This window comes from Gopherus evgoodei, chromosome 7 (assembly GCF_007399415.2).
Source record: "Gopherus evgoodei ecotype Sinaloan lineage chromosome 7, rGopEvg1_v1.p, whole genome shotgun sequence".
Taxonomy (NCBI): Eukaryota; Metazoa; Chordata; order Testudines; family Testudinidae; genus Gopherus; species Gopherus evgoodei.
In genome coordinates, this window is record NC_044328.1 from 50962728 (window position 1) to 50989862 (window position 27135).

The following is a 27135-nucleotide window of genomic DNA, read 5'->3' on the forward strand; positions in this document are numbered from 1 at the left end:
ATTTATATATACATACACACACATATATACACACACACATATATATACACACATATATTATATATATATACACATACATATACACACATATAATTTTATTTATTTATATATACACACACACACACGTATTTTATATATATATATACACACACACACACCATATATACATACACACACATACACACACATATATGTGTGTGTATACATATACATGTATATGTATATATACATGTACATATATACATATGTCTGTATATGTATATATACGTATATACATATACATATATACACACACATATTTTTATATATATACACACACACATTATATATACACACATATAGTATATATATACACATACACACATATATTTATATAGATACACACACATTATATATATATGTACATATATATACACACACATATTATATATATATGCAGACATACACACATATATGTATATATACATACACACTTATATATATATATACATACACACTTTTATATATATATATATATATATATATATATATATATATAATATACGCATATATATACACACACACACACATATTTTATTTATATATACACACACACACATATATAGATACACACACACATATATACACATACATATATATATATATATACACATACATATACACAGACATATATTATATATATATACACATACATATACACACATATATTTTTATTTATTTATATATATACACGCACACGTATTTTATATATATATATATATATATATATATATATACATATACACACACACATATATATATGCACACACACCATATATACATACACACACATACACACACGTGTGTATACATATATATGTACATATATACACATGTATATGTATATACACATGTATATGTATATATATACACACATATACATATATACATGTGTGTATATATATACACACATATGTATACATGTGTATATATATATACACATGTATATATGTATATGTATACATGTGTATATATATATACACATGTATATATGTATATATGTATATACACACACAGATATACACACATATTATATATATACACACACACATATTATATATATATACACAGACACACATATATTATATGTATATATACATAAAATACATACACACACATTTTATATACACATATATATATATACACACACATATATATACATAGATATATACACACACACATATATTATATATATACACACATATAAATACACACACATATTATATATATATATAATATACACACACACATACATACCTATACACACATACATATACACACATACATATACATACACATATTATTATTTTTATATATATATTACACACACATATATTATATATATATATATATATATATATACACACACACACACACACACACACACACACACACACACACATATACATATATATACACACACACACACATATATGTGTGTACATATATATACACATATATATGTACACACATACATATACATGCACATATTTTTATTTATATATATATACACACACATATTATATATATACACACACACACGTATTTTTTATATATATACACACACACACACATACACACACACATATATATACACACACACATATTTTATTTATATATATATATATATAGTGTGTGTATATATATGTGTGTGTCTGTATGTGTGTGTGTGTGTATGTATGTATATATATATGTATATATAATGTGTGTGTGTAACTATGTATATATATATATATATATATATATATATATATATATATATATATATATATATATATATATATATATATATATATATATATATATATATGACATTTCATGTATTGTTACATCTTGTGCGTGTTTTATAAGAAATGCCAAGGAGTGTTTGGTGTGTCATTTTGTTCCTGTGCAGTGTTGCTTGGTTCATTGTAATGTATATTTGTAGGGTTTTTTGGTAGACTCAATAACAAAAATAATGTTGCCTTCCCCTTCACCGCTCCCCGTCCCATGTGAGTCCTGAGGCTTGCTGTGAGAAGTTATATTTGTTAATATCACAGCCCACTTAATACCTACCTGGGAGTCTATGAAAAGTGATTTTGACAAACATACAAGTATCACTTTTCACAAATAGCCAGTCAGTTTGCTGTGAAAAGTGATACTTGCATAATTGTTAATATCACTTTTTTCAGCAAGCCCCAGTACCCATTAAGCCCTGGATGTGGGTGAGTGGCATAGGGGGATGCAGCAGGGGCCAGAGGCAATGGTGGGATGCATTCGGGGGTGGGGGAGGCAGCGAGGGGCCATGGCATTTGGGGGGATGGATGTGAAGCCAGGAAGGCAGCAGCGTCCTGGGGGAAAGAGGGGAGATGGATACGGAGTTGTGGTAAGGGCCAGGGATAATGGGGTTGGGTGATGAGCACTGCTGTTGCATGGCCAGAGCCAGGGCCTGGTGTCTGCTGCCATGCAGCCAGGGCTCAGTGCCCATGGCCAGAACCCAGAGCTGGGGACAGGAACTGCGTGGCTGGAGACAGGGATCGGAGCTGTGGGTCAGCGCCCAGGGCTAGTGCCTGCCTCCACACGGACAGAGCCCGGAGCTAGATGCCAGAGTCCAGGAGTGCGTGGCTGGAGCCAGGAGTCAGTGCTGCTGCTGTGTGGCTGGAGTCAGCGCTTGCTGCTGCGTGGCCAGGGCCAGGGGTCGGCACCCGGGATCAGCTCCCGTCATGGCCGGAGCCCAGGAACAGAGCTATGGGTCAGCGCCGGCTGCTGTGTAGCTGGGGCAAGGGATCAGCACCAGGAGCTAGGACTGTGTGGCTGGAGCCCAGGGCCAGCACCTGCCACTGCATGGCTGGAACTAGGGGGCCAGAGGTTGAATGAAACTCCATGGCCGGAGCCAGGGGTCAGCACCTATTGCCCTGTGGTCAGACCTAGGAGTTGGTGCCCAAAGCCACATGCTTGGAACCCACTGCCCTGGGCCTGTGGCCAGCACCTGCTGCCAGGCAGCTGAAACCAGGGGCTGGTGGTTGAAGCCTTGCAGCTGGAGTCCAGGGCCACATGGCTAGAGCCGGGGAAGGGGGGGCAGGTAGGTCAATACCCTCTGCCCCATGGTAGGACACCGGGGCTGTGTGGCCAGGTTCCTGAAGTCCCATCGCTAGAGCCTGCCACCCAATCCCCCTCCCCCCAACGTGGGTCAAGAAGTCACCTTTCTCCTGCAGTGTTGTGCCCCACCTCTCTCCAGAGGCGGCGCAGGGCGGTGCATCCAGGAGCAACAAGAAGGGAGTGGGAGGGGCCTATGCTTTGCCTATCCCCATCACCACCCAGGAGGCTATCGTGGCCACATGAAAAGCCTCTGGTGGCTACATCTGAGAAATGTTGGACTAGTTCATATTTTCAGTTGTATGTTTTGTTTGTTCTCTGCTTTGTACAGAGCCGGCACTAGAAAATGGTATTGCTGAAGTCGCCAGATGGTGGATGGGGCTGGGTGATTGTCCTTGTCTCCTTCTTTACTCAGTTCTTCTGTTATGGGTCTCCATTAGCAGTCGGAGTCTTATATCTAGAATGGCTGGATACTTTTGGAGAAGGGAAAGGAAAGACTGCTTGGATTGGATCCCTTGCGAGTGGAGTTGGATTGCTTGCCAGTAAGTCTAGGAGCAATATATGTTTGTAAATGACATTCTTTCTTCATATTTTAATAGCTGTTAAATCTATCTATAATTTTAAAATACACTAAATGATTAATTTAAGAATGGGAATCTAGAAAGGACTTCCATACTGTATTGTGTCTTAATCCAACATGGTTAATGGCATTATATTCATAACTACATTGTTGTGCATTAAAAAAGTAAAATGCAAAACAGTACAATGTCAGTTTAACAAAAAGCAGCCTGCCATTAATAATGTTGTTGTCCTAAGGATAAATCCAAAATAACTATTACTTTAGCAAACTAAAAATAGCGGAGAGAAACTGCTTCTGTGAAACTATGAATCCTAATTTATACTGTGAACGAAAAATAAGAGCTTGGGAGGGGCACAGCACTTTCATTTGTTGTTTTGCTGAAAGGAGAACAAATAACCGTTATCTTGATTTGTTGGATCACAAGGAGAGATCAATTAAAAAACTAGTCAGTCATTTTTCTAGCTTGAGATATGAAACCACCAGTTGAAGGAGGTCAAGGATTCAGTTCCACTTTCTTTACTCAAGGAAAAACTCTCACTGAAGTCGGAAAAGGCATATATAAATGACTGCAGTAACTTCAGTAATGGGTAGCCTTTCTTCAGTAAGGAGTGCATCATCCGAAGAGGAACAGCTGGATCTTGTGTGATAGAATATTTTCTGGGATGGCTATAGGTGAAATAACAGTGCTGCTGTATGACTTTAATACTGAACACTGATTACAGAGCTGTGTAACTGCTAGTTTTCGCTACCTGAAGATTCATACATAGAAACTGATACTTTTGCATAATATATCCAAGACAAATCTTCATTATTTCCATCAGCAGATTCCACTTCATGCAAACAATCATATCCGTCTGTGACAGCAAAACTGAGCAAAGCCTCCTTTGCAAGAAAGAAGGAAGAAATAAGTTTTGTAACTACGTGTGATTATTTGTAATAAGGGTCTTGCACTGTCAGGGCTAGATCCATAAGTAGGATGTAGGCGTTGTAGTGCTTGATGTTATGGCTAACTTGTATTAGGTTAGGTACCCTGCTGCGTAGTAGAACTCCTAACACTAAGTTAGATGCCAAAGCTCCCCGTGCCTTGGAAGAGTTAGGCCCTTAAAAAAGGGATGAATAGAAGCCAGCATGCTGAGTGAGGAGCTGCCTAAACTAGCCTGAAAGAAAGGCTTAAGAGAATAGATGTGGCCTAAAACTGGGTCAGAGGGAGGTACTTATCTCTCCTTGGGATTCACAGCCATGAACCCTCTCCAGAAGTGTGGGACTGGCCTGACTTATGCTGTTTGTATAGAGAGTAGGAGGAAGTGGCAGTGGTACCATCTCTCCCCCCACCCCTTTATTCAAGAGCCCCCTGGTCAGTGCATTCACCTAGATCATGGCAGACTAAGTTCAAATATTTTCTCTGTCTGTTGTAGAGGTGGGAATTGTACCCAGGTCTCTGATCTCCTTGGAGAGTGCCCTGATCACTGCGCTATAGGATATTAAGGGGAAGGGCTCACCCAACCTCTCCTGGTGTTGAAGCTGTTCCACTTTGTATAATAATGAAATATTTTTGAGGCCAGAGAGAGATAGTGAGAATGACTCTATACTCAGTGACTAGGCACTCACCGAGGTGGGGGAAGACCTGGATTTGAATCTCAGTTCCACATCAGGCACGTAGGGATTTGAGCCCCAATATCCCACACCCTGAGTGAGTGCTCTAACCCTATGGACTATTGGGTAAAAGAGGGGCCCCTCTACCTCCTTTCCCCATCTTTCATGTTAAGTGTGCTCAGAGCATGCCTACTGGATCCAGCCCTGCAGGCAAGCTAATCAGAGTAGGAGACACACCTAGCTTGTGAATCCTGCTGTGGTTTTGGCATGAGTTAAGTGCTGAGCAACTCAATGCTATGTCCCGGCCCAGCGGCAAAAATTTAGGCTTCTATGGGACTTTACCAGTGGAAACTTCAGGCGCTTTCAGACTTAGGTGGAAGCTGAGCATTGGTTTTGTGAATGCCAGAGGTGCTTAAATATTGGCCTTGGGTGTATTCAGCTTCTCCTGGGAGCTGCTCAGTGTGTTGAAGGATTGAGGCCTAAATGAAACCTCTGTGAGGGGAGTAAATGAGAGAGATGTTCTTTCTACTTTTACCTCAGTGATCAAAGCTCTGTGACTCATTACCACCATCAGCCAAGACCTCCTCTGTGAGAAAAGTCCCAACTTCCTTTTACATCTGTCTAATCCTTCCCTCCTTTCCTGCCAGCTATTAAACCCTTTAATCCCTCTACCTTGGTACAAAACAAATCACCAGTACTACCTTTTACAGAAAATTAAAATTTCTGTGATATCATAAAATAAATGAGAAAGAGATCTTGTAATGCACTTTACCATTGAATAATCTAGTACTCTTTTAACATTTAATTCTTTAAAAAACCCAACCCTAACCCCTGTTTATTGGTATTCTGAGTGTGTTTACTCTTTTCAGAGCAGGAAGAGAATGCTGCCTGCTTAATGGCCTTTCTTATATTTTATACTTTGAACATATAATAATAAGAGCTTTACAAAGTGCAGTATTCACAAATATTTGATAGAAAACGGATTATTTACCGCAGTGTTCCAGAAATTGAAATCCCAGTGCCTTGGCATTTTCCATTGGTCATTCAGACTGCATATAAATATTTTCCAGAAAAGGCCGCAACTTATAAAAAGGAAGAATTAGAATGCTCCTGAAGTGCTAAAGTGTCATGGCTTGCCGGGACAGAGCAGACTTACAGTCATGTCTGTTGGGCATGATATTGGATGAGATGATTACTTTTGTAGTCTGAAAAAAGGTAGTTTCTTGTATCCTATCAGAACCCGACAATAAACTCGTAATCAATTTTGATTAGGCAAAATGTTAAATCATTTGACTTGATGATTTAACAGAACACTAGAGGGTCAAATCTGTTCCTGGATTAAGCTGGCAAAAAATGGGCAGTCCTGGTATATATCTGAGGGCAAAATGTAGCCCTGGGGTTGAAATTCAAGCTTCCTGCATCGTGTGACAACACTGGTGTTGTGCAGGAAACTAAATAGAGACCAGGAGAATGAAATTCACATCTATGCTTGTGAGTGTATGTGAACATGAGAGATGAATGTAATGGAACTGGAATACAATCACAACTTCTCGTGCCCCCTACATGCGTGCTCAGTACCTCTCCTTTCTTCCCAGTGCAAGGATCATACATGGCTTAAGCAGCACAGAAAATTTTGTATGGGCCCTGGGGTAAATGTCACTATTAATAAGGAGAAATGTTTATTTCTGAATGTATTATCTTCATTAAATAGAGGTTCATTTAACAGTTGCGCTTACCACTAGTAAGCTCATAAAAAGTTACTTAAATTGTTTATTCATTTAAACAGTTTAATAATTTATAAATTATTCATTTAAGTAGTTTCAGTGTATTAACACATTAGGGTTACACTTTCTATCTGACCACAGGGAGGCTTATTTTTTGCTATTTGTATAAACGGTTTTCAAAGCAACATCTTCAAGTGCCACTTTGTCAGCCCTTTTTGCACTAAATTTGCATATTACTTATCTTAATGACAAATTTCTCATTTAGTTACTATTTTAATGTGTTTTGGTGTTCTTAACGTACCATGCTGCGTGGGGACTTCCTCATTTATATAGCGAATGAGAACCAGGTTCTATTATCATTTACAACTGGTCTAAATCTGGTGTAGCTCCATTGATGGCCATGAGATTATAGTACACCAGTGTAAATGAGATAAGAATGTGTACTCAAGTGTGTGTCTTTCAGATAGGCACAAGAAACAAGTATTTTTAAAGAGCAATATCCGTATATTCTTTTTTTCTCATAGTTTCAGTGTTTTCAAAAATCTAAATTTCAGACCTACTGATTATGGTGAGTTTTAACTTCTTCATCTCAGTACAGAGGATCTGCACAAGGCCCTGAACATTTCATGAGACTCATGTAAAGAGCTGAACTAGGAATCAAGTAGCACTTTGGGCCTTGTGCAACACCCTCTTTATTGAGGTGAATTTCACATTAGCCTAGTTTCCGACTTGTGCCATCTCAACAATAATCCTGAAAACATCATTAAGGCAATGTCTCATGTCAGTATAGTTAAAATAAGGGAGTCTTTCTTTCTGTGGCATCATTGCATAGCTTAGTCATAACCTCCCTTTTCATGCTCAGCTTAGAAATTGTGGGCAAGTCAAGAAAAGGATTTATAAAATCTTCTGTATTTAAATATGACACTCAAGCCTTGCAATAAAGCTATTGTTAATTCTGTGCATGTTTATTTTTATAGCTGAAGGAAATGCAGAAGGAAATTACTCTTGTTTTTTTAATTCAGTTGACTGACAGGGATATAATATATTCATCTCAGTAAGGGAGGGGAAATGTCATTTTTGCCCAGTTCTAGCAATTTAGCGTATTGTGAATGTCTGTTTGTTAAAAAACAAGAATTTTAATTATGTTCCTAAACTCCTCACCTCTATTTTAAAGAAAACACTTTTTAAATTTTAATATTCACTTGGTATACAAACCAAAATTAAATCAGAACCATGCAATATACTAAAATAAACCAATCTCACTCCTCCCCCAAAACAAACAAAAAAAACCCCACCCAATAGCTGAGCCTGTGCAATGTTGCATCGGAGCATTTTATAGATGACATCACAGCATCCTGCAGTGCCAGAGACAGCTAGAATACTTTTTAAAAAAAAATGTGGAAGAGGAATAAGGAGGCTATAAAGTTGCTTTAAAAACCAATAAAAATTAAATCAAGGTAAACTTGTGTGGAATGCTCTTAAGTGGTTTGAGGTATACACCATAACTTTACCATTGTGTTAGATTTCACATTAGATTTTTACAATTTTTATTTTGTAAAACATCTTTCAGTGAGTACAGATTGAAGGCCAAATCTTGCATGTATATAGCTCCAACTGTAGTCAGTGGAAGCTACAAATGGACATTTGAGAACAGAACTTGGCCCAAAGTTTTGTCATTTTTAAGATTAACAGATTCTTTTCAAATATTTTTTGAATGAAAAGTCTATTAATCAGTCACAAGTAGGTTGCTTTCCAGTGTGAAAGGGCTTCTGGGACTGATGTGCTTACCCAAGAGGAAGCATTTGGAAGTGTAGAGACCTGTTAGTTCTAGAGAAACATCTTAATATGCAAAAGTCTCACTAGAAATAAAAATGGCTTAACTTTTGCATAAGCTGGCTAGATACCATGCTGGCATTGCATCCTCATTAAACAGGTTCAAGCAGATATTAATTACTATGATGGGTCAGATTGATTACTATCTTCATTAAAGAGAGATTTTTTTCCCCATTTTTTCTGATATCATTTCTGCCAGGGTGGATTTAATTAAATCAAATGGATTTAAATCATGATTTAAATCACTGGTCAGGAAGACTCAATTTAATGGTGGATTTCTACATAAAAGTGCATTCTTGTTGGTTGTTATAACCTTAATACATATTTTTCACAACTCAGAGATAGATGTAGCCTTCATTATTAGAAGGTACATGCTATACATTTTTAAAGTGGTTTATTTTGAAAACTTTTCAGATTAGTTTTACAGCTATATCACAAAATGAATGATTTATTTCATTTACCAAAGGTAACTGAAGCAGATATTTATGAAGTCACTGGGAGGTGAACTATCTCCAGTTCAACAGGTTAATCATTAATATTTGGAAGATTTTCTTGGCAGGCTGTATTAGTAGGAGAACATCACCAGACAGACATTTAAATTGTTTTATTTAATTAAAACAACAACATTATTCTGGAATTTTTTTCTTCAACAGCAAACATATAATATTTTAACAAAACAAACATATGAATTTTTGAATGTAATTAAACATTCAAGTTTTTTAAAATCAAGTTTTGTTTTTGTTAAAATTGTTTTTAACCAAAGTAGTTAAATGAAATAGTTTTAAAAAAAAGTCAAAAATTAAATTGACTATGTCAGCCAGGTCAAAATGAGAAACTTAAAATATTAGCTTCTGCAGCAAACTGAGTCATTTTCACCTTCATTTTCCTATTTGTTCATAATCTGGAAAAGAAAAACAAGTTTTTCTGCTTTTTCAGATCCCAAACAATTTCACAATTTGGAATGAATTAGTCCAAGGAAGAGAATATTCTTTCTACACTAGCTGAAGAAGCTATTGCTCTTTAAAAAGTGACATTATCACTTCAACAGTCTCTGAATCCAAGTGCTTAAGTGACTCCCCCAGTTCACTGGTGTGACTTTCTTTAAAACATCATCAGCAAACATATATTTATTGAGTGGTTCACCCTTAGCTCTGAAGTTTATTATAGTTGGCATTATGGAGGGATGATTGCTGGATGTCCATGTCATAGCCAATTACTCTTCTTCAGCAGTTAAGGTTTGACCCTGGTACTGAGTATTGACAATATTTGCAAGAAAATGAGCTGGAAATAGTGCTTGTCCCATTCGTTTTTTTTTAATGCTTGTAATTTAACTCTGTCATTGCATATTTTTCTTTTTAAGATCTCACTCAGTTCCTTACAGATTTCAACAGCATCAGCAATAAAACAGCTATTTCCCTGCATTTTGTTCAAGGCTACAGAAATAGGCTTCAGGGTACTCAGCATGTGTTCAACATTTCTCCTACGCCTGATGCTGAGAACTTTGGCTGTGACGGTGCCATCTATTTTTTTCACAATTTTGTTCACAAACTGTCAGTTCATGATACAGTGCTCAAAACAGTCCACTACTGAGTTCCATCGCACATCTTGTGGGAGAGTTAGCTTGGTTCCTCTCACTTTTTTCAGAGCAGCTGCTGCTAAGTGGTTGTTACAGAAGTATTTTGCAATTTCAACAACATTAGCCTTCATTTCTAGAACACTGAAGTATTTGGCTAGGAGGTGCTTCAAATGAGCACTGCAACCGTATGTTGGTAGCTCCCTTTACTCGCTTCTAAATTTCTTTTCATCTTGGATACATTTGCAGCATTGTTTATGACCAAGCTGCGCACTAAGCATTTGAATTTTTTTTCATAGTTTGTTATAGCTTTTACTGCTACTTCTTGTAAGTATTCTGCTGTGTGTGCATTTCCTGATATAATTTCTGTAATTTAGAAGTTCCCTTCTTCTGTTGTCACACAGGCGCATACAACAGGATCATTGTGGACATTGCTCCACTCATCAAGACTCAGATTAACAATTTTATCCTCTAGATCTTTTGCACACTGCTCAATTTCTCTTTCATACACTTTATCCAGCAATTTGCCTGTGACATCTGCTCTGTTGGATGGACTGTATCCTGGTCTTAATAACTGAAGCATGTTAAAGAAGTGTGGATTTTCAATCATACAGAAAGGAGAGTTTGTTGCATAAACAAATTGGGCAATTTTTTAATCAATGATCTCTCTTTGTAACCTGCTGGTTCTTCCCACAAACCTATCTATGATTGTTTCTGGATGATGGGGATTTTTCTTTTTCTTTTTGCTACAGGTGATGTATAGTGGCTATGTGACATACATGATGTGACTGAAACACTGTAATTTGTAGATAACTCTGAAACTATAGAAAATGATGGTGATCTTGAAGGTGGATAGTCTTCAGAATCCTGTATGTTGAGGATGGATTCTCCTAAACAAAATAAGTCATGTAGTTATTTAATTATTATTACTGTACTGCTCATTTAGGATTAGTCATTGCATTCACTGACACTCAGCACTACTTTAAAGGTGAAATTGTAAAAGGAAGATCTGCCTATTTCAGCTATTTATTTTTTATCACAACTGCATCTAAAATGATAGTACCATAGACTAACAACTATAATTTTCTTCAAACATGAGAATTCAAGAATAGCTCAGAAGGAAGACAGGCAGTCCTTAAGAAAGAAGTATGAAATAAAAAAGTTTATCAACGTGGAAGGTCCTGCATGGTCAGACATGTTCCTTTCATCGTTTTCAGTGCAGCTTCCTACTGAGAAGGAACACTTCTCATGATGTTGTTTCATTCAGGCAACCAAGCCTTGCATTTCTTTGTTGCACTGTTTGCATTTTGCACGCATGCCTGTCTTACCCACAGGAAAAGGAACTTCATTAAAATATTCCCAAACTGGGTCTCTTTTATGGCCTGCTGCAATTATAAGTTTTTCCTTCTAGTGAGAGAATGATATGGTAGATCTCAAATCAGTGAAGGCTTGTCAGGGTTCCCTGCCCACTTTGAACTTTAGGGTACAGACATGGGGACCCGCATGAAGACCCCCTAAACTTATTTCTACCAGCTTAGGTTAAAAACTCCCCAACGTGCAATTTCTCTCCTATACCTTGGATTAAATAATGCTGCCACCACCAAGTGATTTAAATAAATATTTAGGGAAGGCCACTTGGAGCCCTACCTTCCCCAAATATCCCTCCAAGCCCGTACACCCCCTTTCCTGGGGAGGCGTGAGAATATATTCTCACCAATGGGAACAGATGAACACAGACCCAAACCCTTGGATCTTAAAACAATGAAAAATCAATCAGGTTCTTAAAAGAGAAATTCAATTAAAGAAAATGTAAAGGAATTACTCCTATAAAATTGGGATGGTAAGTACTTCACAGAATAAGAAAATACTCAAGAGGCTCTCCCCTCTAGGCAAAACCTTAAAGTTACAAAACCAGGCATAAACCTCCCTCTTACACAAAGGAAAACACAAGTCAAAATAAAAGTAAACTAATGCATTTCCTTGCTAAATACTTACTAACTCTGTAGGAGTTGGATTGCTTGCTTGCTTGCTTGATCTAACTGCAGCAAGCACACAGAGCAGACAGACAAAGCCTTCCCCCTCAGCCCATATCTGAAAGTATCTTGTCCCCTTATTGGTCCTTTTGGTCAGGTGTGAGCTAGGTTACTTAACCCTTTACAGCAGTGGTTCTCAAACTTTTGTACTGGTGACCCCTTTCACATAGCAAGTATCTGAGTGTGACCCCCCCCTTATAACTTGAAAACACTTTTTATATATTTAAGACAATTATAAATGCTGGAGGCAAAGCGGGGTTGCGGGTGGAGGCTGACAGCTCATGACCCCCCATGTAATAACCTCATGACCCCCTGATGGGTCCCGACCCCCAGTTTGAGAACCCCTTCTTTACAGGTAAGAAGATTTTGTGCCTCTGGTCAGGAGGGACCCCATAGAACTGTATACAGAAAGGTGGTCACCCTTCCCTTTATATTCATGACAAGGCTACACTCAGAAAGACCTCAAGACTTCTGGAATATGCTGCTCAAACAGGTTCACTTTTGTTTCTACTACCTGTCCCTCCCTTCTCACATTTATCCCCAGACAACTTCTCTTTGTCCAGATCTATTCCACCCCCAACAATCTTCTATTGAACTTTTGAAACATTGCCCATTTAGAGTAGGGTGACCAGATGGCCCGATTTGGGGTCTTTTTCTTATATAGGCTCCTATTACCCCCCTACCCCACCCCATCCCGATTTTTCACACTTGCTGTCTGATCATCCTGTTTGAGAGAGAGGTGAGGGATTGACTCTGTGTATGCAAATTTGCAGAGGGACAATAGGGTTGAGGTCTGTTATTTCTCACCTCTGTATATTATTTATTTATTTGAAAACATTTTTGCTATTAACAAGCATGTTATCTCTGGAGACACATATCTACCATTTGAGAACTGCAAAAGTAAGGATTTCTGATGGTATCCTCCAGACTGAGCACCGAGTCCCACTGGGTAGATAGGTTATTTAGGTTAATCTTTCTATACAGAAGCCCCTGGAACCCTATAAGATTGGGTCCCTAATCCATGAATTATTGGAACTCATTTACAAAACTTTTCTTAAACATTATATGACTATATTGTCTCATACTATATAATTAGAATTTATAATCTCTATTCCACGATGAGATACATTATAGCTCAAAGATATCTTAATTAAAATGATCTTTACATAGGTTTTTACCTTCAAAACATTTTATCAAAAAAATCCGATTTAAATTAAAAAATCAGATTTTTTACATTTTTTTATCATTGATTTTTATCCACCCTGATTTCTGCTAAATCATCACAAACAAGAAATAGCAATTTGAAAAAGTGAAGCGAGGGAGATGTTAGTACTGATGGTCTGCAAAGCAGGGTGAAGCCATGCTGCCTGTGAAGAAGAAGAATTGTCTAGGGACCCCTGGACTGAAGCTTCTGCCTTGCAAATAATATGTCTGCAGTGGTCAAAAGATCTAAGTAGTAGTGTCTTGTGAAGGTGGAGCTTGATGGCCACATGGCTGCCTGGCAGATCTCTGATGTGGCTTTTTGCCTTAGAGTTAGCTATAGGTGATTTAAGGTCCTTAATAATTTGGATGGAAAAAATTAAAAAGTGAGGAACATTTTCTTATTAGTGTATGAGGCGGATATTTATAAATCTCCTGACATCAAGCTTATGCCAGAGATTGTCGTGCGGATATTTAGCAAACGTGAGGAAGTAATTACTTCTTTACTGAAGGAAGGAGTTTGAATTATTTTATTTTGGTGAAGGCCGCTGTGTGATTCTTCCATGGAGAGTATTATTATCTCTGAAACTCTCCTGTCAAAGATAATGGCTACCAGAAATCATATTTTTATTGACAGAAAGTAGATCTCTTCTGTGCAAGGCCTTGAAGATAGAAAAGGAAGAAGCCCGTAAAAACCAAGTTTAAATCCCATTCCAGAAAGATAGATAATCTAGGAGATTGACCCGTTTAACTGCTCTCTGAAATGTGAGAATTTGGGAATGTGAAGTATTACAAGATTCAGCATATAAATTTAGAACACTCCTGAAAAATGGACCTTTAAGGAATAGGCTCCTAAACCTAGGGCCACAGCATCTTGCAGAAATTGTAGAATATTTGATATGTCTGTATCTTCAGGCTTAACTTTCTTTTCCTGTACTAAGTTTTTGAGATAAATAATTTCTTGGAAGCCTACAGTATTTGAATTATTTTTAGAGAATATCATGCTTCTATTAGAATCTCCTTGTTCAGGATCCCATGAAGTTAGAATTAAAGGTATTGGGTCCTTTGAGACAGGATGTCGATTTACTGGGAGAGAGAGAGAAACATTCTGAGCTATGGACGTCCGTATGAGGTCTGAGTAGAGTAACTGTCAGTTTTATTTTTGGATCCTCTTTTGAGTGAGGGGTGGCAGAGGGAATTTATACAAAAGTTATGTCTCCCAATGTAAGCATCTGTTTTCAGCAAGAGCCTTGGGGTCCCTTTTAAATATCTATTCTGGCATTCCTTCTGCTGGTAAATAGGTTCATCAATGTATTGATAATGCAGCCATGGGATTTTTTTCCTCGGGAGTGGGGAGGAAGGGGCAACAATGGTCTCTGTTCCTCCACCAACCCATTGGTTTCGTTCCTCACCTTCAACCCAGCGGGCAGGTTGGATGTGGCTCTTTCTGGGCCCTATCAGAGCTGCTCATGATGGGGTCCAAAGGAGATTACAGATTATGAGAGAGTAGAATGAGGCAGCACTTTGCACAGTGTTGCATGTTTTGACTTCTTGCTGGCATGGGAGCAAAGGACCAAGCTTACTGCTTCAACTCTGATCCCCTGCTTCGTACTTTGTTGAATTACCACTGACCCACCAAACCATACTGGGAAGTTTTGTAAGAAGGATGTCCTGGAATTTGGAGATTCCCTTCATAAAAAGAGGAGGAAGGAAAAGGAAGTGCTGTTTCTCTTGTTCACAGTATACTGACCAAGAAATAGAAAATGAAAAAGAGTGCAGATTCCTCTGCTCAATGGAATTGTTATCACTGCCTAATGTTTTTAGTGGAGCAGAACTTCTTATGTAACACACAGACATCCTGTGTAGTTTCGTTTTTAAATCTTGTGGTTTTAAGAAACATGCCATTTTAATTTGCCAGTCTAGTGATTAATTTCAAGAATCACCAGCAACCTAACACTTCAAGCACTTGCCCTCACTAATTGCACTGCAGAACTTTCATCCTCACAATATACTGATTGTTGCCTTTCCCCTTGACAAGCAGCAAGGCTGAACTTCCAACTGGCTTCCTTACCTCTTCTAAAATCAAAATAACCAGCCTCCACAATCAAGCTTCTGGTTTCCTCCACTAATTCCTTCTTATCCCTTGCCTGGATAGAGCCCTGATGTAAACCATGTTGAAGAGTCCTACAACTAACAACTTCGTTAAAAGCAAAAGCTCTGTCCTGCCTTTCACTTGACCTATGGTTCCCATCTGCTGCCAGATCTGTACTCCATCCCAGCCTGCTTCCCAGAACTGCTTGTGCCTGTGCCAATACCGCTGCTAATCGTACTAAAATCCTGGCTCACATTCCCAGTTCCCACCTTCACTAATTCGCATCTGCTGTTTACCTTATGTTACCCACCTTGCCATAATTCCATCTTCTGGAAATTCCTCATGTTTCCCCTTAACATAAGCTATCCAACTTGACAAATGTCATCTAGTACAGTAGTAATCTACCATACTGCCATCTTCTATATAGTACTTCTAGATAATTGCAATTAGGGCCAGATCCTAATATCCTTTAACTCTGAGGTTTGATCTTCTCAAATGGCATTTGGCTCTAAAACTTGCCAGGCTAAAAACCTAGTTCTGAAGACTTCCAAACTTCGGAATTTCAGATATGAGTTTGAATTTTGCAGCTCAAGGCCGTTGCTAGTTACAAGTATTATTACTCTGGTAAGCTTATGATCACACATGCAGGTTCTTTTTATTGCTTTTAATATGTTTTCTTTGAAATGCTTTCACCTTAAGAATAAATGTGCTTTCTTAGAAAGAGCTGTGTGGTAACTTACAACTATGGGGAATTAACCTGCTTGTAGCCTCTGATGAGAAAGCAAAGCACAGTCTAGCTTGCTGGTGAACTCCATTCAGCAGGGAACTGTGCTGCCTGGATAAACCCTGGTCAGGGAGAGATGGGTGTTTCTACCCAAGAAAGGTGACAGTCGAGAAACCAGGAGCTTACAGTGGTTGCCCTTGCTGGGCCATAGAAGGGAAAGGCCAGTGCAATTTCCCTGAACTGTGCCAGTTCCTACCTCTCATTTTCTTTAAAAAAAAGCTCTGTTCCATAGCCTCCTCTTTTACATGAAAGATGAGGGAGATGTGTGGGAAAAGGAGGCTTATTTAGTGGGACTTACTAGAGGTGTATGGTGATGCCACTAGGAATTATTTCAGATACTTGCATATGACTCTGTTTTGCATTCTGTATTTCCCTGCCTGTAACAGACAGCAGCTTACTCATGTATCTGATTTTTAACACCCTCTACTTTAATGTTCTTCTTACTATATTATTTTTGAAATTAATTAAAAAAGAGCTCCTCTATGCTTCATGATCACTGTTCTAGACTAATTCAGCTACAATGCACCACAGCTATGGTCTACACTAAAAATCCCTCAAGTTATGTCAGTTTTAAAATAAACATCAGAAAAGCTTTTTACAGCAATCTCTTATCAAAATAGTTTATTTGTAGTCAGTCTTTCATTTCCTGAAAGATGTGGGGGAAAGGTAATTTACAGTAGATGTTTTCTTAGGGTATGTCTACACTACGGGATTATTCTGATTTTACATAAACCGGTTTTGTAAAACAGATTGTATAAAGTTGAGTGCACGCGGCCTCACTAGGCACATTAATTCGGAGGTGTGCGTCCATGTACAGAGAGTAGCGTCGGTTTCTGGAGCGTTGCACTGTGGGTAGCTATCCCGTAGCTATCCCATAGTTCCCGCAGTCTCCCCCTCCCACTGGAATTCTGGGTTGAGATCCCAATGCACGATGGGGCAGAAACAGTGTCGCGGGTGATTCTGGGTAAATGTCATCACCCAATCCTTCCTCTGTGAAAGCAATGGCAGACAATCATTTCACACCCTTTTCCCCTGGATTGCCCTGGCAGACGCCATAGCATGGCAACCATGGAGCCTGTTTTGCCTTTGTCACAGTCACCGTATGCGTACTGGATGCTGCTGACAGACACGGTACTGCAATGCTACACAGTAGCATTCATTTGTCTTTGCAAGGTAGCAGAGACGTTTACCATCCTTATTGCACCGTGTGCCATTGTAAATTGGCGATGAAATGATGGTTATCAGTCATTTTGCACCGTTTGCATTTGGAAATTGGCAATGACGGTTATCAATCCTTTTGTACCATCTGTTGCTGTCATGGGTGCTCCTGACTGGCCTCGCTGAGGTCGGCTGGGGGCGTATAGACAAAAATGGGAATGACTCCCTGGGTCATTCTCTTCTTTATGTTTTGTCTAAAAATAGAGTCAGTCCTGCCTGGAATATGAGACAAGTGTACTAGAGAACCAGAGAGCACAGCTGCTCCGGGTCAGAGCCCCAGAGATCCTGCAGAAATGATGAGCTGCATGCCATTCTAGGGGGTGCTCCTGCAACAACCCCACCTGTTGCTTCCCTCCTCCCCCAACTCTCCTGGGCTACCGTGGCATTGTCCCCCCATTTGTGTGATGAAGTAATAAAGAATGCAGGAATAAGAAACACTGAGGTTTTAGAGACATAAAATGAGGGGGAGGCAGACTCCAGCTACTACGATAGTCCAGGCAGGACATTAAACGGTGCCGGGGAGAGGAGCGCAGCCTCCCGCTGCTATGATAGTCCAGGCAGTACAGAATCTTCTTTAGACATGAAAGAGGGGGTCTGATGGAGCTCAGCCTCCAGCTGCTATGATGAGGACGGTTACCAAGCCTTCTGTACCGTCTGCTGGGAATGACCAGGAGTCATTCCCATTTTTACCCAGGCGCCCCCGGCTGACCTCACCGAGGTCAGCCAGGAGCACTCACGGGCTGATGATGATGAAGATGGATACCAGTCATTTTGCACCATCTGCCACCGGGAAAGGGATGCTGGTGTTCAGCACTGCAGCACCGCGTCTACCAGCAGCATGCAGTAGACATAGCATGACATTGAAAAAAGGCGAGAAACAATTTTTTTCCCTTTTCTTTTGGGGGTGGAGGAAGGGTGTAAATTGATGACATACACCCTGAAACACCTGGGAAAATGTTTTTGACCCTTCAGGCATTGGGAGCTCAGCCAAGAATGCAAATGCTTTTTGGAGACTGTGGGGATTGTGGGATAGCTGGAGTCCTCAGTATGCCCTCCCTCCCTCCCTCCATGAGCATCCATTTGATTCTTTGGCTTTCCGTTACGCTTGTCACGCAGCACTGTGCTGAGTCCCTGCTGTGGACTCTGTCTATCATAGCCTGGAGATTTTTTCAAATGCTTTGTCATTTCGTCTTCTGTAACAGAGCTCAGATAGAACAGATTTGTCTCCCCATACAGCTATCAGATCCAGTATCTCCCGTACAGTCCATGCTGGAGCTCTTTTTGGATTTGGAACTGCATGGCCACCCGTGCTGATCAGCGCTCCATGCTGGGCAAACAGGAAATGAAATTCAAAAGTTCGCAGGGTGTTTCCTGTCTACCTGGCCAGTGCATCAGAGTTCAGATTGCTTTCCAGAGTGGTCACAATGGTGCACTGTGGGATACCGCCCGGAGGCCAATACCGTCGATTTGCGGCCACACTAACCCTAATCCGACATGGCAATACCGATTTCAGTGCTACTCCTCTCGTCGGGGAGAAATTGATTTAAAGAGCCCTTTATATCGATATAAAGGGCCTTGTGTGGACGAGTGCAGGGTTAAATCGGTTTAACGCTGCTAAATTCGGTTTAAACGCGTAGTGTAGACCAGGGCTTAGTGTAAGGACCAGATGGCACTGTTGCCACGAATGTAAGGAAAAATTAATAATAGAGAGACAAGATGAGATAATATCTTTTACTGGAACAACTTCTGTTGGTGAAAGAGGCAAGCCATTCAGGACCTGAAGAAGAGCTCTGTGTAGCATGAAAGCTTGTCTCTAATATCCTGGGGCCAACATGGCTACAACAACACTGCAAAAACCCCAAAACAAACGAGCTTGAAGTTTTTAAATGTTATCCTATGTTGTTTTATGATTCTAGCACCAGGCTTTTCTAAAATATCATTAAAGATATAAAATAGAATGTTCATATTTTTCTGGTATCATTCAGTACTGTTTGAGTGAAACTTGTCAAGAATGTATAATACATGCAAGTGCAATGTGACATTGTAGGTTTATGATGTATTGTATTGAATACTATAATACCATTGGGATCCTGAACAATTTTTAAGAACGACACCAAATATATTATTGGAAAAATACCTTTCAGTTCTTTTTTACTGATATTTAAAAGCTATTTTCTTTCTTCTCTTCTGTCCCCTTTGCTGTAGGTCCTGTCTGTAGTGCGTGTGTGTCTTCTTTTGGAGCAAGACCTGTGACAATCTTCAGTGGGTTCATGGTGGCTGGGGGCCTGATGATGAGCAGTTTTGCACCGAATATATATTTTCTGTTTTTTTCATATGGAATTATTGTTGGTAAGAAATGTCACTATTGTTCATATTGAGACTAATCATTCAGAAACTGAATGCTGAATTTGTATAAAGACTGTTATATTCAGAATCAGGATCAGATTCTGTAAATGTTTACTCATGCAAGCAGTTCTTACTTTCGGGCTATGTGTGGGCACAGGGGTCTGCTGCACATTTGCAGTTGCAGGATTGGGGCCTTAGTTATCAAGGAATAGAGAACTTTTTATTTTAAGAATTAATGGATTGTGTTACAATAGTGTCAAATACAAGAAGCATGAAAGCTTTTGCGGTTTCCTCAGAAGATTAGTCTCAAATAATGTGTTATTACCTTTCCTAGATATTGCTGATTGGTAATGGAAGAAGGCTGAGATTGTCTATTACCCTACTTTCTTTAAATTCTTTCCCATAGCTGTGACATTGTAAATTTGTAAGAATAAAAGCTTATAAGGAATCATGTAGTAGAAGGAATAGTTGTTCATTAATGTTAGTTAACAAACCAGAAATCATTAGGAAATAAATGGTTATCTTGTTTTCTTCATGAACCTGAATTGAAGTTACACTGATACATGAAATTGCAGTATTCCGACTAGCTAGCAACCAGCCACTGTGTTTGAAATAGTCTGATGTAGAGTAAAACAAAGGAAGGAAGCATTCCTATTTGATAATGGTTGGATTAGTATTGTAATCTTAAACTACCTGGCACACAATTAGCCATCCCAGTAATTTGTAAAATCCATCATTACAGCTGTTTGGATGGAAGCCAATGAAGCAGTAGTAATTGGTAGAGTATGTGATTCATATGGAAAACAGGAAGATTAATATTAAAGTTTCACATTTAGGCTCCTTTTATTGTAATAGTCTTGACAAATGACTTTATTGTTTAAAAAATGGCAGAAGTAGCTTTAGACAGTCTGGCTATGTACATCCAAAATTAAGGTAGTTGTGATATAGACTAAGAAAACATACAAAGAACATTATTGGTCTTTGCAATTTGTTGGATCTGGAGGTACAAACGAAACGAATTTATGCCATGTGATTAAAAAGTATTGCTTGTGCTTTGAAAGTAAGTCTTTAAAATTCAGAAGTCTGGTGGTGATTTGTTTTTTGTTTCTGTTTTTAAATCTGGACAGAAAGATAAATTCATATTTATAAAAATGTATCTGAGGTAAGGAAAAACAAACAATAAAAGTAACTTGAGGAAAACAAGAATGTAGACCTAAGATTGTATTTATAGGTTGATCCTTCACATCCAATCTTTAATTATATTCATTAATGATACTGCTCTACATGTTTTAATTGAATGTTGTCAAGTATTAGCTAGTTCTTGAATTTTCTAAAAAAAGGTAAACTATGTATAAAGTTATACAAGATGCCTTGATAAACTTCCTGTATTTGTTAGGGCTTGGCTGTGGCTTATTATATACAGCAACAGTAACCATCACCTGTCAGTATTTTGATAAACGCAGAGGCCTTGCACTTGGTTTGATTTCAACAGGTATGTTTTTAAAATATTACAAATCTCTAGTTTATAAATTATTTGTCCTAAACTGCTTACTGCTGATCTTAGTGACTAATGAATAATCAAAAAGGATTAGTCAAAAATATCTTTAACAAAGCCAAAATTTGGGTCAGTAGTTGTTAGTAGTCTATATAGCTGTGAATGGTAGTGCAAAATAACAGAAATGATGCTCTAGTATAAAATGTAACCCTTTGTTTATCATTAGAATTGCTATTTATATAAGCTTATTAGGGGACAATTAGCAAAGCTGTAGTTTAAATGGAATTTTTTCTAGACATTGTTGGTTTTGACTTTTAAAAGGACACTGAAAAGTTTAATGTTTGGGGTTTTTGGGGTTTTTTTTTTTAATAAAAAGCTTGAAGTCAACAACCCAAACCAAGCCACTTAAATATGTGCATGGGAGAAATCCACAAAGTGTGGATATCTTGAGACAGTTTAGCTCAGCCTCCTTCACAGCCCTGTTCCATCCATCCTCTGGTCTCCTGGAATTGTCCATCCTCCTTACATATAAGGGGTTTAGACTGAGTAGGTCAGCAAGGGAATAGACAGAGCAGGGTGTAGTTGAGAGTGCACATTGTCAGGCCTCTGGCCTTGTGGGTTGCGTTATCTTTTTATCTGAGTCCCCTTTTGGAGCAGTTTTGACCAGGTGTAGAGTCCTGCATAGAGTCTAAATACTATCCCATCTCAGTGTCTTATGTGAGAGGGCATGATCCGATCCATACTATTTTTTAATTTTGTTAAAGTTCTGGTTGCTTTTGGTGGTCATGTCATGTGTGGAAGACAGAATAATTCTATGGATTTTCCTTCTAAGTAAGCACATTCATTCTTAAGGTAAAAACATTACAGAGAAACCTATTAAACCAAGAAAAGAACCTACATATATGATAAAGTTTACCAGAGGCAACCCCCCCCGCTCCAGCCTAGGGCTCTGGTAGGTTTTTTTCCCTCAAAACCCATAACTGGGTTTTCTGCATGGTTACAGGTTCATATTTGTCTTAAATCCAGAACTAGCACAATGGCTGTCCAGAGCAGCCATTTCTTTATAGAGCTCGGGCTTTGGCCATGGCCTTCTGTAACAGGTAATCAGCAGACAAAGACTCTTTGTGGTAATTTTTTTGCATAGTGGGAATTGGGTAATTTTCATTAACCTCTTCCTAGGGATTCCCCAGGAAGTCCACTTAACACTTATTGTCCTAAAAGTCCATACTTGTCTGACAAATTTTCACTATATACCTTATAATTTCCAGATTTTGTATCATTCATACAATCCCAGCCCACGATAATACATACACTTAATATAATAGAGCAATTTCCTTGAAAGACCTTATCTGTCAGTTATATTTCACAGTCTCTTTAATATTAAAGCTTGCTATTGGAGAGCTGACATAACCTCATGAAATAACTTACACTCATTTTATTTCCTTTTCTAGGTTCAAGTGTTGGACTTTTTATATATGCAGCATTACAAAGAGAACTCATTGAGCTATATGGACTAGATGGATGTTTGCTAATAGTTGGTGCATTATCTCTAAATATACTAGCATGTGGCAGTCTAATGAGACCTTTGGAGTTATCTAATTCCCCTATGCCAGAAAAATCATGTCTAGAAAAAGTTCCAGATCAATACTTGATTTACTACGAGAAGGAAAATGTTGAAGAAAATACAAGCATCCTAGAAAAGGGCTACAATGAAGAAAAATGTGTGAATAATATGTCCAGACATGATTGCAAACAGGACAGTATTTTAAATAAGAATGGATTAATATCAATACATGCAAAAGAGACAGACACTTATAAACAGAAAGTTGTAGAACAAACATTCTTTTGCAAACAGCTTGCCAAGAAGAAATGGCAACTGTATTTAAATTACTGGGAAGAAACATTGTTTCTTTTTAAAAACAAAGTATTCTCATCACTTTTTATTGCTATTTTACTTTTTGACATTGGTGGATTTCCTCCTTTACTGCTTATGGAAGATGTAGCAAGAAGTTCAAACATTAGTGAAGAAGAATATGTTATGCCTCTTATCTCCATTATAGGGATTATGACTGCAGTTGGTAAACTTGTTTTAGGAGTACTGGCAGATTTTAAATGGATTAATACTTTATACCTATATGTAATTACCTTAGTAATGACTGGCGTGGCTTTGGTTGCAATTCCATTTGCCAAAAGTTACATTATGTTGGCAATACTTTCTGGGATTTTAGGTTTTCTCACTGGGAATTGGTCAATTTTTCCATATGTAACCACAAAGACTGTGGGAATTGAGAAACTGGCACATGCATATGGGATATTAATGTTCTTTGCTGGACTTGGAAATAGCCTTGGACCACCAATTGTTGGTAAGATATTGGGTTAAGTGATGTCAAATTCTAATTGTTATAGATTCTGTTCAGTACCAAATTAAATAAGTTCACACTGAAGTCTGTTCTGCGTAGTTGTGGTGATAGTAGAATGATGAAATTAAAATATTTAGAAAGTATCAGAGGGGTAGCCGTGTTAGTCTGGATCTGTAAAAGCAGCAAAGAGTCCTGTGGCACCTTATAGACTAACAGACGTTTTGGAGCATGAGCTTTCATGGGTCAATACCCACTTCGTCAGATGCACAGGACTCTTTGCTGCAAATATTTAGAAAGTTACAACACATTTCTTTATAGCTGACCAGACTAATGTAAGGGGAATATAAACATGATGAAATATTACATGTTGTGCTAAACAGTTTTTAGATTACATTTGTTAGTTTTGCATGTTGTAACATTACAACATTATGTACTAAACCATACATTTTGTTGTTAATTCAAATATGATGATTCTCAATACATTTCTGCTGTATGTTCAGCAATTGTATATCATTGATCTCACTTTTTTTCTTTTTCTTTTCAGGTTGGTTTTATGACTGGACACAGACATATGACATTGCTTTCTGCTTTAGTGGACTTTGTGTTCTGCTAGGTGGACTTCTTCTGTTGGTGGCAGCTCTGCCATGCTGGGACAACTGTAATAATCAGAGTGCAAAGCCACCTCCAAATACTTACTCCTACATGGTTGCATCTAGTATTTAAATGGCAGCTGGACAACTCTTCAATGCCTTTTTATACTATGTACTATATAGCAAAATGTTTTAGTAATTTTTCCACTTATTTATGAAATACAAAAATCCTTTTACAAATAGAAGAAAATCCAATTATGCTTGACATTCATTTTTTTAAGAATGGTCTTGCTTTGTCTACTGTAGACTGTGGGTTTGTCTACACTACAATAAGAAACCTGTAGCGCCGAGTCTCAGAGCCTGGGTCAGCTGACTTGAGCTGGGGGCATGGGGTATAAAATTGCAGTATAGATATTTTGGGGGTAGGCTGAGCCTGGGCTATGAGACCCACCCCCATCATTGGGTTTCAGAGCCCGGGCTTCATTCTGAGCGTGAATGTGTGTCTACATTGCAAATTACAGCCCTTCAGCCCAAGCCCCATAAACATGAGTCAGCTAGCCAAGGCCAGCCACAGCTGTGCCAAGGCTCTCTTATTGCAGTGTAGCTGTACTCCATGTGTTCAGCCTCCATCTACTCCATCACCCAGTAATGGGGATATTCTGCTGTATTATCAGCTGTATTTTTTTTTGTTGTTTTTATGGAAAAAAAAGATCTTGTGCTGTAGCAATTTGGAATATATTAGAAGGCCCTTTTCTTAGTGGAAAAGGATGGCACTAACATCTCCCTTCAGAGGTTTCCAATAGTTGTACAATGAGAGGCTTGAAAAAAATACCTTATCACCTGGAATGCAATACATTGATGAGGTGCTTATATCATGGTAAGGGAAATGTTTCCTTTTTTAAGGTTCCCTGCTTTATTGTAAAGTATTCTAATGAGGAAAAACCTCTATTGTATAACTGAAGTAAACATTATGGTAAAACTTAACAATTTGCATACCACTGCAAACTAAGATGCTATGCTCCAAATATTTTGCTGCACACTTTTTGAAGTTTGTTTAAAAATTATAGAACCAAAATCTTTCAAACCAAGGAATAAATATGATTTTTGAAACCACCTTAAACTCTGACTCAGGCCTGGTCTACACTATGCGTTTAAACCGAATTTAGCAGCGCTAAACCGATTTAACCCTGCACCTGTCCACACAACGAGGCCCTTTGTATCGATATAAAGGGCTCTTTAAACTGGCTTCTGTACTCCTCCTCGACAAGAGGAGTAGCGCTGAAATCGGTATTGCCATGTTGGCTTAGGGGTAGTGTGGCCACAAATCGACGGTATTGGCCTCCAGGTGGTATCCCACAGTGCACCATTGTGACCGCTCTGGAAAGCAATCTGAACTCAGATGCACTGGCCAGGTAGACGGGAATTTAATTTCCTATTTGCCCAGCGTGGAGCGCTGATCAGCACAGGTGGCCATGCAGTCCCAGAATCCAAAAAGAGCTCCAGCATGGACCATACGGGAGATACTGGATCTGATCGCTGTATAGGGAGACAAATCTGTTCTGTCAGAGCTCCATTACAGAAGACAAAATGACAAAGCATTTGAAAAAATCTCCAGGCTATGATACAGAGTCCACAGCACAGTGCTGTGTGACAAGCGTAACGGAAAGCCAAAGAATCAAATGGACGCTCATGGAGGGAGGGAGGGGGTACTGAGGACTCCAGCTATCCCATAGTCCCCGCAGTCTCCAAAAAGTATTTGCATTCTTAGCTGAGCTTCCAGTGCCTGTAGGGTCAAACACATTGTCCGGGGTGGTTCAGGGTATATCTCGTCAATTTACCCCCCCTTTCCCCCATGAAAGAAAAGGGAAAAAATCGTTTATTGACTTTTTTCAATGTCACCGTATGTCTACTGCATGCTGCTGGTAGACGCGGTGCTGCGGCACTGAACAGCAGCATCCTCTCCCCTCCCCTCCCCTCCCTGGTGGCAGACAGTACAGTGCAAAATGACTGACAGCCGTCCTCGTCATCATCCCGTGAGTGCTCCTGGCTGGCCTCAGGTGAGGTCAGCTGGGGGCGCTTGGGTAAAAATAGGAATGACTTCCGGTCATTCCTGGCAGATGGTACAGAACGGCTGGTAACTGTCTTCATCATAGCAAGTCGGGGTTGAGCTCCATCAGCTCCCCCCCCCTTTCATGTCTAAAGAAAAGATTCTGTACTGCCTGGACTATCATAGCAGCGGGAGGCTGGGCTCCTCTCCCCCGTACCGTTTAATGTCCTGCCTGGACTATCATAGCAGCTGGAGTCTGTCTCCCCCTCATTTTATCTCACTAAAAAGTCAGTGTTTCTTATTCCTGCATTCTTTATTACTTCATCACACAAATGGGGGGGACACTGCAATGGTAGCCCAGGAGAGTTGGGGGAGAAGGGAAGTAATGGGTGGGGTTGTTGCAGGGGCACCCCCTAGAATGGCATGCAGCTCATCATTTCTGTGGGATCTAACACGGAGCAGCTGTGCTCTCTGGTTCTCTGGTACGCTGGTTCTCTAGTACACTTGTCCCATATTCTAGGCAGGACTGACTCTATTTTTAGATAAAACATAA

At 39.0% G+C, this 27135-nt stretch overlaps 1 protein-coding gene across 4 annotated transcripts in view; it reads left to right on the forward strand.

The window, feature by feature from the left end:
* The window catches only part of SLC16A9 (solute carrier family 16 member 9), a 39405-nt gene extending 13755 nt beyond the window's left edge, over window positions 1–25650 (forward strand). For 3 of the 4 annotated variants that reach the window (XM_030571036.1, XM_030571037.1, XM_030571038.1), the window contains exons 3-7: window positions 3446–3656; window positions 19950–20093; window positions 21487–21582; window positions 23037–23948; window positions 24490–25650. In XM_030571036.1, coding sequence (XP_030426896.1) covers window positions 3461–3656; window positions 19950–20093; window positions 21487–21582; window positions 23037–23948; window positions 24490–24668 — 1527 coding nt within the window. In that variant the 5' untranslated portion in view covers window positions 3446–3460 and the 3' untranslated portion in view covers window positions 24669–25650. The remainder of the gene's footprint in view (window positions 1–3445; window positions 3657–19949; window positions 20094–21486; window positions 21583–23036; window positions 23949–24489) is intronic. The other variant, XM_030571039.1, reaches the window with a different exon arrangement.
* The last annotated feature ends 1485 nt before the right edge of the window (window positions 25651–27135 follow it).